Genomic DNA, 12,884 nt, shown 5'->3' with positions numbered 1-12,884 from the left:
ATTTTACATGTGGCCTGAGAAAATCATGTCTATTATTTTGGTTTGTGAGATCGGAGATTGTGCTATGCACACATGCAAACATTCAGGAGGACACAAACTTGTTGTGAACACTGCCCCTTGACTTTTATTAATAAAATAGCTTAGATACTGAATTGCTACATATTCATCAGCAAGGAGAGGGTAAAATCACGGTTTAAGTAACTCGAATTCAAATAAATGTGATCTTACCACACTATTTAATCTGTCTGATCTGAAGCGGGCAGAATACTGAGCTAACGAGCCGCAGCTTCGCGTCAGTCTTGCATTAAAATAGTTTAAAGCCGTGTATTCGCTATTTAGCAGCAGTTTTTTCGGCAATATTTAAATGACACCCTGGTCATTCTTGGTGTACCCCAAAAAAAGTCCCACACTATCGACTATTCAGTCATTTCTCTGGTGGAAATAAAGGATCGCTGTTTGGTTCCTCTGTCATAGTTCATCTAGTGTGTGTAGTAGCCTCCGTGTCTCTGATAAGCACAGCATTTTAAGATGGTGCACCGCTAGTGTAACTTTGTTTTAGTTTTGCGCAAGTTGCAACTGTTCCGTTCTGTGCAACAGAAACACTCGGTGTAGCGCAGCCTTTACGATTAATTAACTGTGACATTTTTAAGCGCGGTTAATTGTGAAACCGGTTAATCTCTGCATCCCTACTTGAAATAAACATTAAACTGAAATAAAATATTAAAAACCTTAAATGTATTTTTTGCAGCATTTCTCATTTTCATTTAGTTTAACTCGTTTTAAAATAACTAAATCTGATATAAAAATTAATTAAAAAAACTATACAGACATAATGTAACAGATCGGCCAGGCTCCGCCACCATCCAATCACAACGATCTCTATCACTGGAGTACTGAGCACCTGCACCTGTCACCAATCAAGCACCTCATCAACCAGCCTGTATAAAAGCACACACACCTCAGACACCCTCATTGGCCGATCTCGTATACACGTAGAGGACTCTCTTGACTTTGCTACTGCTTCCATTTGTATACTTACCTGCATTACTTACCGCCGGTGTTCCTCATCTCCAAGTGTCTCCTGTTCCTCCTAGTTCCCGGATAGCTGAGGTGTGTGCTCCTCCTGTGCAGTGTTGCCAATTTAGCTACTTTGTAGCTAGATTTAACGACTTCCCCGCCCCTTTTGAGACTTTTTTTTCCAAAAGTTTAGGGACAAATATAGCAACTTCTTGGACAAACCTTATCTAAGTTCTCATCTTGCCCACTGATCTACGTTCATCTTTATATAGATCAGTGAATTTGCCATTGTGATGTCATCTAGTGACATTTAGCTACCAGTTTTAGCTACTTTCAATTGAAAGCAGTTGGCAACACTGCTCCTGTGTGCATTCCAGCTCGTGTAAAGGCAAAGACTCTGATTGTTCCCCTCATCATATCCTTTGAACTGTCCTACGAACTATTCACTCACCATACCATCATCTGGATCCTACACCCGTACTCTCTGTGACCTTAATAAACTGTATTGTATATACAAACCTGTTGTGTCAGACCTCTTCCGTTACACATAAATAAAAAACATAAAATATAAACACAGATAAAAAAAAAAAAAAAGCTATAATAGTATCTCAATGACACTAACTGGTATAAAGATCATAGATATAGACAATTTTGACTAGACATAAAAAAAAAAAAAAGGTTTAAAAGATGAAAACACTTTTTTTCACTAAAACGACTAATTAAAATGAAAACCGAAAATTCAAAAAAAAAATGTAATAGTTGACTTTAAAAGTAAAATAAATAATTTTATCTTCCAATAAATAAAATCACCTCTCTATCAGTGTCTCCAGGCTCACCATCATGCCAAGCTCATTTTTCATGGTGTTGATGTTGCGGGGTGATTCAGCCAGGTACCGCAAAGTCTGAGGAGACACAAGCCTTAAGAAGTCAGTACAAGAAACATACAAAGCATTAAACAATTTATTATCACAACTGGCTCTTTATCAGTTTAACAAGAATTTTTGCAATGACAAATCAGGTCTGGGTGTACCTGGAGGGTGGCAAAGAGCACTTTAGGGTCTTTGTGGTCGAGGAACAGCACTAGTCCTGGAAGGCAACCCTGGTCCTGAACAATCGCCTCCCGATTCTGTGGTTCAGATGCCAGGTCCCGCAGCTGTGTAACTACTGATAATGCGTCCATCATTTTTGTGGATATCTTAAACAAAAAAGGATATGAAAACTAATTAGTTGAATCATATCTGATTGCACAGATTCACTTTTAAAACTAAACATGATCCAATCAAGATACAATACTTTAATTTATTCAAAACTATATCTCTTGGTTTTCCCACTGGACACTGTTATGATCATTATGTATATGAGACAGAGCAATTTTTAATAGTACATTAATAATAGGTCCTTTAAATAGTATATGTCCTAAATAATATAGTATTTGTAGGAGTATTATGGTTCGTCTTCGTTTTATGAAACTTTGACACAACATCTTTCAAAGAGAGCAACATCTCCTGTCATGTGACTGTAAGAATTACAGAACCTCAGACACTTTGATCTTCTGAGACAGACAATACACACACAGTGCATTAACATACAGACATCTGTCTCCACATCTCACTTAGAGAAAATGCGTTTGCGCGCTGAAAAGACCGAACACGCAAGAAACCTTCATCCACCACTGGATACCTTCCTTGGACCAAGTGTGTGGACCTTACATGATCATTTACATCAGTCACGTAAATGTCCGCCGAAAACCAAGACACATACATTTAGAATTATATAAAAAATACACATACTTTTCAAAAGTACATTTTGGACACTAATATTACTGGTGAAACTAAATGAGTTAACAGAAAACAATTAATTACAGCACAAAAGCTGAAGACACTAACAACCTTCCTTCTTCTACTTCCTTCCATCACCACCTCAGTCACACCCCAGTGTTGCCACCGCCGGGAAAACCCCGATTTCCACTAACAACCTTGAGACAATCAGTTCCTTATACAGTAATTTAGTAGTCTGTTAGCATGAAAGCTAACGTACATCGCTGGAATTCAGATTTGAGTTTAATGTAAATGTACATTCCTGTAATTGAGCGAATTCATTTTCACCTTATACATCATTCCTAAAAACCTACTTCTTGTAATATGTTAATTAAATTATAAAATTACAATGTACTACTCACCACCACCGTTACTTTATAACAGCGCACAACACACTCGAAATACAAAACTTCCCACTGCTTCTGTTTAAACAAAATGATTGGTTGAAGGCCCCTGATGACGTTCCTAAATCCTTCAAGCCGATTGGCTACATGCGCCAGCCCTTCTCTCCGGACCAATCACAAACGCTCTCACGCAACGAGCTTTATTTGAGTTTACCTGCACGGAAAGCGTGATACGAGGAAGAGGTAAAGTGACAAATACGCATAAAATAAATCGACATTGTATGTAGAAGCTCAATTTTGTAATAATACAATGAATAGGTGTTTAAATTAAGAGCAGATTAACGCATGGATTTGAAATACGTGCGTGTTCTCACGAACCCGGCGATAGGATATTAACGTTACTGGCTGATGCCGGAGATAGTCTTTGTTGATGCTGATAGTTAATTACTGTTGTGGTTAATTACGCCTCTCTCGCATTGATGCTAATAGTTTTTCCTCCGTGTTTAAAATTTAACCTTGCACATTTAAACGGCGCTTTTGTTACAGAATTGAATGGAATGCATCTGATTTGATCCCTCAGGTCACGTGGAGAAGTTTGGTGCAGTGTGTTGTTGGCTCATCTGTCAGCTGAAATCCAGCGTGGAAGCACACAGGAATACTGTCAATGTCTTTGCTGGAGGACATCGTTGACCTGCTGAGATGTGTCCTGGAATACTTTGGAGTGCCACCTGACATGGTAAAGTGAAAATTAATTTAGTATGCAAATATATTTGCATATATTATTAAAACAAAAAACATAGTTTTACATGCTGGTTTACAGTATGGTTGTAATTGCGACTTTTTAACAGTACATCTTTGTGAATTCTGTGTTGCTGCAGTTGGTTCCAGTATGGGACAGTACATATTGTGGACAATACCGAAGCATAGTCCGTATGATTGGGACAAACCTTCCCCTCTCTCCTCAGCCTCGGCTGCGGTTTCAGGTAACCATGTATTCTGTTGTTTGTTATTTGTACTCAGTAATTTTTTTTCTTTTGATTTTGAGTACTTTTGAGAAATATTACTAAAATGATATACACAACAGTTTTTAGTTTTATGTATGTACTCATAGTATTTATTCATATTTTATTTTCATTTTTCAGACCGATGAGCTTTGTAAAAATCGACGCGTTTCAGAAAGGCGGGGCATAGAGGAGAAACAATAATGTACAGTATGTGGAAAATAATGTGTTTTTTGAACCTTAAACCGCATAAACACATTTCATTACACCAAATACACAAAATAATGTTCTTTTTAGCAACATCATATGACCCCTTTAATATAGGTTGTAGTAATTTTGTTCTTTTTCTTCCTTTTTTTAGTTTAGTAAGTTTTCTAAAAAAAAAAAAAAGTCATTAAAAATATCAGCAGTTGTAAGAACTGAGAACTTAAGCTTATTTATAATTTCAGTTACTAAAAACAATTACAACAGTCAATGTAAACAATAACAATGAGTTTTATTTTTGTTTTATTTTACTTCCATGGACATGTTGACATCAAAATATAATAAAAATATGTCCATATAGCAAGTACACTTTGCACATCAGAGGAAAATATTTAAGATTGAAGTATAATTCTTTTATGGTTGGTTCATTAGTAACAGAAGCGTAATGGATGCTTGTATACAGGACATGCATGTCTTCACTTGATATGAATTGTTAATAAGAGTTTTGGGAAGCACTTCACATGTAAAAGGCTTTGAAGGACTGAAGAGCACCATTAGTAATGAGTTCTTACTCTTCGTTTCAAGATTCCTCTGCAGACATTCAGTAGACACGGCCATATTGATGTGACGGTGGACACGCCAGCCATTCCCACATTAGCGGATGTGCTTTGGCTGGTGGAGGATGAAGGGGACAGCCACACTAAATTCAGGTAGTCGCACATCAGAAGCCATATTATGAACACAACTGTCTGGTGTTTATTAATAGCTCACTAATAGGTGTTTATTAATAGCTCACTGACAGCATCTGTATGAGATTGCTTTATATACTTCTGAACAGAAGTTACACCTGTTATGAGATTTCTGTATGAGGTATTTTTATAAGTTTTGGTTTATGGAGAAAGTTCAGTGTCATCACATCTTACCATGTTTATAACAGGAATGTCGTCCCGTTGAGGAAAGCTTTTGAGATTCCCTCATTAGGGTCTGAACGTCCATTGTCCGTGTCTGTCCCGGCTCAGAGGGGAGGCAGGGTGCTGGGACAGGGCACCCAGCCAGAGGCCCTGCAGAAGATCTCCGCTCTGGAAGAGGAACTGCAGAGACTGCAAGCACAGATTGCTATGATAGTCACAGCTCCAGCAGGTAACATATGCTATGAATTTCTATAACTGACAGATTGATTGAAATTCTGCAAAAGCAAAGGTCTCATAAAATGAAAAGGCTGTCTGTGGGGGCAGCCAATTATTTTTAGGCACAAACCCAGCTTCACAGAGATCACGTTGTACATTTTAAGAAATATACTTTGTTGATTTCTGCATAGAGTGCTTAAAGGAGTCAAAAAGTTAGAAAGTCTGGTGATGTTCTGGTTCTTAACCATTTTCATTTCATTTTCTCATCTGTCTCTCAGGCCCTTACGTTTTTCCAGCTGATCCTGGCACTCCATGCTCTACTCCTCTTCCATTTCCTGTCCTCATCTCCACTCCTGTCTGTCCTCCGCTGCCACCTCCACCTCCACCACCACTTCCTCCTCCAGCTACGGGCAGCTGCGTGGAGGTGTCCGTGTCAGATGTGATTCGACAAAGACAGGCATCAAAAAGAGAAAAGCTTGCACAGTGTGATCCATCTGTGTGTACAGCACCTGCTGCCCTGCCCTCCATGTTAGTGGTGCTGAAAGACCTGAATCAAGTCAAACTGCGCTCTGTGGAGAGGTATGGATTTAACGTGCTCAAACTTTAAGCACAGCTGCGTTTTAAGTTCAGTACTGAGTATGCATTTGTATTTGTAGATCTCCAGGTGGAACTCCAGTAAGGAGACGGAGAAGTAAGGGTGTAGCATGTTCATCTGATCCGGCAGCTCTTATCGCTGAAGCACTGAAAAGGAAGTTTGCACACAAACACAGGAACGATTCGTTTGGTAAAGAGAACTGCTCAGCTGAACCCTCACCTTTCAGCAGTCCAGATACTCCCAGGGTAGGTTAACTCTTTTTTTTTTTTTTTTTCCCCCCCTGTATAATTAGTTTTTTTTTAAATCCAATCAGACTGCAAAGTACTCAATGCTTAATGATAAAAAAAAAAAAACAATCGCCACACCAAACTTTTTCCCCATTAGTAGGGCTGCATAATGAATAGAAACAAAACCAAAACCACAGTATGACATAATGCGATTATTAACTTGCAAAGGCTGTGAATTAATTAAATAAATATATGTGCTGCATGTTTCAGAGTGAAGCGTGGCACTGTGTTCTTTTTTAGAGACCGGCCAGTGATCGGAATCGGCTGATTTTTCGGATTACCGGCCCGGATCGGTGACCGGCCAGTCAGTCTCACGTCTTGCAGTTTCCGAGCCGATCCTTTTATTGCCAGCGGCGCAGGCAATGACGTCACAGTCACGCGCACACTCACAGTTGCGTGTAAACATGTCGTTTTGCGTGAGAATGATTCTAGGCTAATTTTAATTGCATTCAGTGTAAACGGCGACTGATAATGTACTCATGTCGTGCCAGATGAGGCTTGCACAGCCTGAGTGAGTGTGTGAGAGAGACAGCACACACAAAGTAACTCACAGAAATTTATAGATGCATACTGCGGTAGAAAAATAAGATATTTACAAAATATGATTTAGGTAAACAACATTATACGGCCATGATGTTTCCCCGAATATCAATGTCAACACGATTGCAATGTGACACTGATTTTATACAATAGTATTTCAATAAACAAGAAGTTAAAATGAAGTGACTTAGATTTTAGACAAAATGTTGACTGTTTTTGTTCAATTTTGCTGATGAAAATAGTTCCGATCAAAGCCACAACATAACTGTTGTGTGTCTCTGAGCAACACACAGCCAGTGTTGCCAGATTGGATGGATGATTTCCAGCCCAAAAGCTCACAAAAACCCGCCCAAAATTTAACTGTCAAAATAATGTGATGGAATATGTAAATCAAGGTTGATAAGGGCCAAGGGCCAACTCCTTAAAACAAAATAATGTTGACAAAATAATTTATATAAAGTTAGATACATTTCCCAGGTAAACGGATCGAATCGGGGCAAATAGCCTACATTAAAGGGAATTAGGCTACCGAACATGAATAAAATATTCAAGCAGACACTGTCAAAACGGCAATCAAGAAATTTATCATTTTCAATGTCAGCAGTCAGAATAATCCAATTTAAATGCAAAAAGTGCCCAATATAAGTGATAGGAAAAAGCAACGTAATTTGCAGGTATTTCACACTCGTTCATGCACACACCATGACAGTCAAAACTGTCATTCATTAATACATACTGAATTATAATCCGACAATTAAAAAAAAAAAAAAAACAACAACAATGCGCTTACCTTTGTGTCGCTCTTTAATTTTACACAGAACTGGAAGCCTCTTGTTAAGTTCATATTGTAGAACATATTACAGAACTTTGCACAGTCAAAACTAATCAAGTCTAGCAGTTTTCAAGGATTTATCAATCTGGACCGTTTAAAAGATAAACATTCAGGAACCGGTATCGAAGTCAAGGTATCGGTATCGATATCGAAAAATTTTTAACGATACCCAGCCCTAGTATGGTGAGGGGCGTAACATTTCCGTCTCACGCTTGAGGTATTCGGCCAATCACAACGCATTGGATAGCTGGCCAATCACAGCTCACCTCGCTTTTTCAGACCGATGAGCTTTGTAAAAATTGACGCGTTTCAGAAAGGCGGGGCATAGAGGAGAAACAATAATGTACAGTATGTGGAAAATAATGTGTTTTTTGAACCTTAAACCGCATAAACACATTTCATTACACCAAATACACAAAATAATGTTCTTTTTAGCAACATCATATGACCCCTTTAAGTGAATTATATGGCAATAATCAGCAATATGCTTTCACACAAATAACTTTATTTTTGAATGTTTCAATACGTTGACACAAATGACATATTTGAATTTTTCATTGATACAACATGGCACTGAATTGTTAGAAAAGAAATGTGTATAGACGTTATTGCTTATAATATTATTATTGCTTTTAATAATTACATAAAAACTAGAGAAAATCCGATCAAAACACAGTTCTCTCATGTTGACTTTTTTTTTTGTGAAAAAGCAGATGTTTGATCTTTATCTTTGTGTTGTTGTGCATGTACACACACACACGTTACTGTTGCTTCCGAGTAGTAACTTCCTTAGATTATAGATAAGTAAATTTATTGCAGATTTTAGAGGTGGGATTGGGGTTTCTGAGTGCCATAAAAAAAACATGATAACCCAACCTGGGAAACCGATGTTAAACTGGCTGGGAGCAGGATTCAGGTTGGATTTTTGACCCTTCAGAGTGCAGTAATAGCAGAGAAAATCTCATTTGAACCACTAGGGGAATATATCTGTATAAAAATTTCATAGTGTTACATTTGGACCAGCAGAGGGCGACTTTTCATTACTGTGTCCATGAGTGCAACAGTCACGTTAAAGCTGTGCAAACTAGCCACCTCAGCATTGACTGAACACATTTCCTAACACTATCTAAACAGTCTATGAATATTAAATCAGATTTTAAAAAAAATATTCCTATTAAAAGCATTTATGGGCATTAATGATTCATTTTGGAGCTCTTTTTTTGCTTGGATATTGGTATGCCTTTTTGAAATACTTGTGGTCTTCAGCTTCTAATGAGATTTTCTTCCCCACTTTCCAAATCTTTGCCACACCAGTGTTTGGTTTCTAGCACTTACACAATACTTAGACAGAACCTTTGACGTTTTGCTATAAAGTTTAATTGCAAATGCAGTTTAATGAGAATGCATTGTGTGCTTTTGCATTGAATGCATTGTGACTTTAGTGTTGTATTGGTTTACAGATTCTCCCTCACACCAGACGCAGCCAGGGACGCATTCACCTTTGACCCTCAACCTTAACGTCTTTCAGGAACAAAGTTGTGTCATGGACTGACATGATGGCCATTTTTCTTTTTAATGTTGGTTGAACTGTCTCTTTTTCTCTTTCCCCTTTCTCTCTGAATTAATCACATGGGCCTCCATCTGAGTACACTGAGCATGGTTTTGAGATTTTTGTGCAGACATAATTTTTTTGTATGTACAGATTTTTATTTGTAAATATTATGTACAACAGACTTCTTAATTGTGAACGACTAATTACGAGTATTGATACAGGATGGCAGTAATTATCTCATAGGATGCTACAAGTTAATTTCTTTCAGCTACCAATGTAGTATATAAATAAGGTCTACTCTGATCTATGCAATGCTTCTTTTTTATACAGGTTTATTTTATTTTATTTAAAGCCTAGTTGGGCTAACAAAAATTCTCAGAACAAAATATCAGTCTTTTAGTTTCGAAAAATGGTACTTGGTTTGCTAATAATGTGTTCATCCATGTTTCTCATGTGTTATCATCCTCTTCTACAAAGTGCTAAAGCAGTATCACACTCAAAAGCAATAAACAAGTTATATGCCTTTCAAATGTGTTCAAAGTGTGCACTATTGCATAATCCAGTTTATTATACAGCTCTCTGGAATACTTGATTCTGACTGGTTAGTCGCACCATAAAGCAGTCTGATGTCCCGATAATCGCCGTTTTCCATGACAGTGTTATATGTATCATGCATACATGTATACACTTGACTTGACTCTCTATTCTATTTCTATTCTACCTACTTGTTTTCTTTAATTAAAAAAAAACAACAACTACAAAGACACTAACAACTGACCCTCTAACACTAGTCAAGTCAAGTCAAATCACCTTTATTTATATAGCGCTTTTAACAATACAGATTGTGTCAAAGCAACTGTACAGCATTAATTAGGAAAATATTGTGTCAATAATGCAAAATGATAATAGTAAACACTCAATTTTTAGTTAAAGGCAGTACATCATTGAATTCAGGGTTGTCATCATCCAGTTCAGTTCAGTTTAAATAGTGTCTGTGCAATCAAGTCGACAATATCACTGGAAATTAAGTGTCCCCAACTAAGTAATGTCCTAATTAATGAAGCCTAAAAATCCTTTTAACGGATTTGAATATTAGAAATGTGTTAGTGTGTTATGTGTAAGCCAGGTTGAAGAGATGGGTCTTTAATCTAGATTTAAACTGACAGAGTGTGTCTGCCTCCCGAACAGTGTTAGGTAGGTTATTCCAGAGTTAGGATCTGCCACCTGCAGTTGATTTTGATATTCTAGGTATTATCAAATTGCCAGAGTTTTGAGAACGCAGTGGACGTGGGGGACTATAATGCAATAAGAGCTTGTTCAAATGCTGAGGTGCTAAACCATTCAGGTCTTTATAAGTAATAAGCAAGAGGTTGAATGCAGCACTAATAGAGAGATACAACCACGATCAGATGATAAGAGCAGGTCATTTGTAACTCTTAATGAGAGCAGTCTCCGTACTATGATACATACGGTCTAAAAATCCTGACTGGAAATCCTCACAGATACCATTTTTCTCCAAGAAGGAATATAATTGTGAGGATACTAGCACTCTCAATTCTATTTCTATTCTATCTACTTGTTTTTTTTTTTTTTATTAAAAAAATTATAATATTAATATCTGACCCTCTAATACTAGCACTATCTGATCTATTTCTACTTTTCTTTTTATTTATTTAAATAAAAACTTGACCCTCTAACACTAGCACTCTTTATTAATTATCGCAAAAATAAATCCTGACAGGGTCCTGTATCACCCTGAAAGAGTATATTTGCAATGATATGTTTCCGGCTAAGTTATTTCAACACATTTTTCAGTAATAATTTATTTAATATTTTTAACATCTAATTTAGCAGTTAACAAAAAATGTAAAATATATTTTTTAATTCAGTAAAAAAAATCAATTCTGTAGTAAAAGTATTATTATTGATTACTGATTATTAAGAGGCACACTTACCATATAAAGATATAGCAGCATTAACACAGACAAAAAGGGCATTAAATGCTTTAAAACTACTGATGGTTGCATGCATTTGCAAACTTTTTTTGTGTGTGAAACAGTGTGGATGTGCACTGCGTGTACCTTTGACCCTGACCTAACAACCTCCACACACCAGCATGTGTTTACACTGTTGTTGTCAGGCCCAGTGTATGTATGTGTGGGTGGATGCTTGTTTGATGGAATAATTGCAACTTGTTGTGTCTGTAAACCACATCCTTCCAATCACTAAAGGTTATCATGGAGAGGATATGCTGGTCTACCGAGACAGGAAATGGTTACACGCTGAAAATCTGATTGATCCTTTGCTTCCGTCAGATGTGTTGTGATGTTGGCCTGACAGGAGGGTGTTCAGAGTGGAATATTGTAGTGTAAAGTCTCTCCCCCACTGCTATATCTGGCATATGCTTTCTATTTTTGTTTATCTTCAGAAATGCACCTGCTCTAATGAGAAACTTGTGGACTAAATTTATTACCCCCACGTTTCCGTAACACATGTTTGTTTGTTCTTAAGGCTGACAGAATTTAGCAGGAGGGTGATAATGATGATGTTTTTTCCCCTCCCCTTTTCTTTTCGTCAGTACCGCAAATAAAATGTCACTGCTACCAGACAGGAAATACGTTTTCCCAGGCCCTGTGATTTTTGACCGTAGCCCGCTTCTGTTGGCTGATCATTTTGTGGATGGCTATTTGCTTTCCCTCTTAAGGTTTTGAACAATGTAAGATGGTTTGAGCATTTGGAAGGAAAAAAAATTCTGGTTTCATTATTTCCAAATTCAAAAGTTGGCACAAACCTGTTGAATTGTTGGCTTTTAATTGTGTTTTTAGGCCATAAATTTGCAACCGTACTACTAAAACTTGCCAAAAGAATGATAAACAGATTTTTACACTTTGAAAATGTATATTTCTCTTCCAGACACTAATGGATATTTTTGTTTATTAATACCTGCTTCTGATTAGCAATAGCATAACTGACACGGCTTTGATGCATACTGAAGTCTATTTTTTTTATTCACCATCAGGATTTTACATTAAGGGAACATGCATATTTTAATATATTTTTGCAAAAAAAAATTTGATTTATTTTTTTAAATAATATTTTTTGATTTTTTCCAGTTTTTATTCAGTTAAATATTCACTTAAACTGTCTCTGTAATGAATTTTTAAAATACCAATAAGTGCATATTCCTTATTAATATAAGCTGTCAACTGCACGTATCATAATAAAAAAGGTAAAGAGTAAGTACAGGCTCTGTTACATGAAGGTTCTGTGTTTGAAGACGAACTTTATGAACAAATATGAGTCAAAGAACCACTTGAGGGCGCTTAAGGATTGCCGTCATCCTGCAATCAGAACTAACGCTGCAGAAACTGATATGTAACTGATGAACAGGACCACTTTACAGAGAAAGAGAAAACCTACAGTGCAGAGATGTGATAAGAGTGGGGAAAAAAGAGGCAAGGGTGAGGCCGCGAAAGTTCATGAGTTGGTGTCATTTTGAATTTGCATACTTGTATGAACTTATTTGCAATGCAAAGTCAAGCCAAAGATTTAAAGGAACACTGCAATG

At 37.0% G+C, this 12,884-nt stretch overlaps 2 protein-coding genes across 2 annotated transcripts in view; one reads left to right on the top strand and one right to left on the bottom strand.

Moving 5' to 3' along the window:
• Positions 1 to 3,316, bottom strand: part of LOC107723767 (armadillo repeat-containing protein 1-like) — a 5,270-nt gene extending 1,954 nt beyond the window's left edge. The window contains exons 1-3 of the mRNA XM_016532480.1: positions 3,197 to 3,316; positions 2,048 to 2,212; positions 1,828 to 1,919 (exon numbers count right to left, since the gene is read on the bottom strand). Of these exons, the coding sequence (XP_016387966.1) occupies positions 1,828 to 1,919; positions 2,048 to 2,200 (245 nt within the window). The 5' untranslated portion in view covers positions 2,201 to 2,212; positions 3,197 to 3,316. The remainder of the gene's footprint in view (positions 1 to 1,827; positions 1,920 to 2,047; positions 2,213 to 3,196) is intronic.
• Positions 3,271 to 9,650, top strand: LOC107723766 (mitochondrial fission regulator 2-like). Its single transcript, XM_016532479.1, has 8 exons — positions 3,271 to 3,421; positions 3,759 to 3,914; positions 4,057 to 4,161; positions 4,969 to 5,093; positions 5,321 to 5,523; positions 5,789 to 6,089; positions 6,167 to 6,350; positions 9,225 to 9,650. Exons 2-8 carry the CDS (start codon positions 3,843 to 3,845, stop codon positions 9,267 to 9,269), a joined length of 1,035 nt encoding a protein of 344 aa, XP_016387965.1. The 5' UTR covers positions 3,271 to 3,421; positions 3,759 to 3,842; the 3' UTR covers positions 9,270 to 9,650.
• The last annotated feature ends 3,234 nt before the right edge of the window (positions 9,651 to 12,884 follow it).

This window comes from Sinocyclocheilus rhinocerous, unplaced genomic scaffold (genome assembly GCF_001515625.1).
Source record: "Sinocyclocheilus rhinocerous isolate Xijiao unplaced genomic scaffold, SAMN03320098_v1.1 scaffold905, whole genome shotgun sequence".
In the NCBI taxonomy this organism is placed as follows: Eukaryota; Metazoa; Chordata; class Actinopteri; order Cypriniformes; family Cyprinidae; genus Sinocyclocheilus; species Sinocyclocheilus rhinocerous.
Note: the sequence above shows the minus strand (reverse complement) of the source record. Positions and strands in the feature narration are given on the sequence as shown.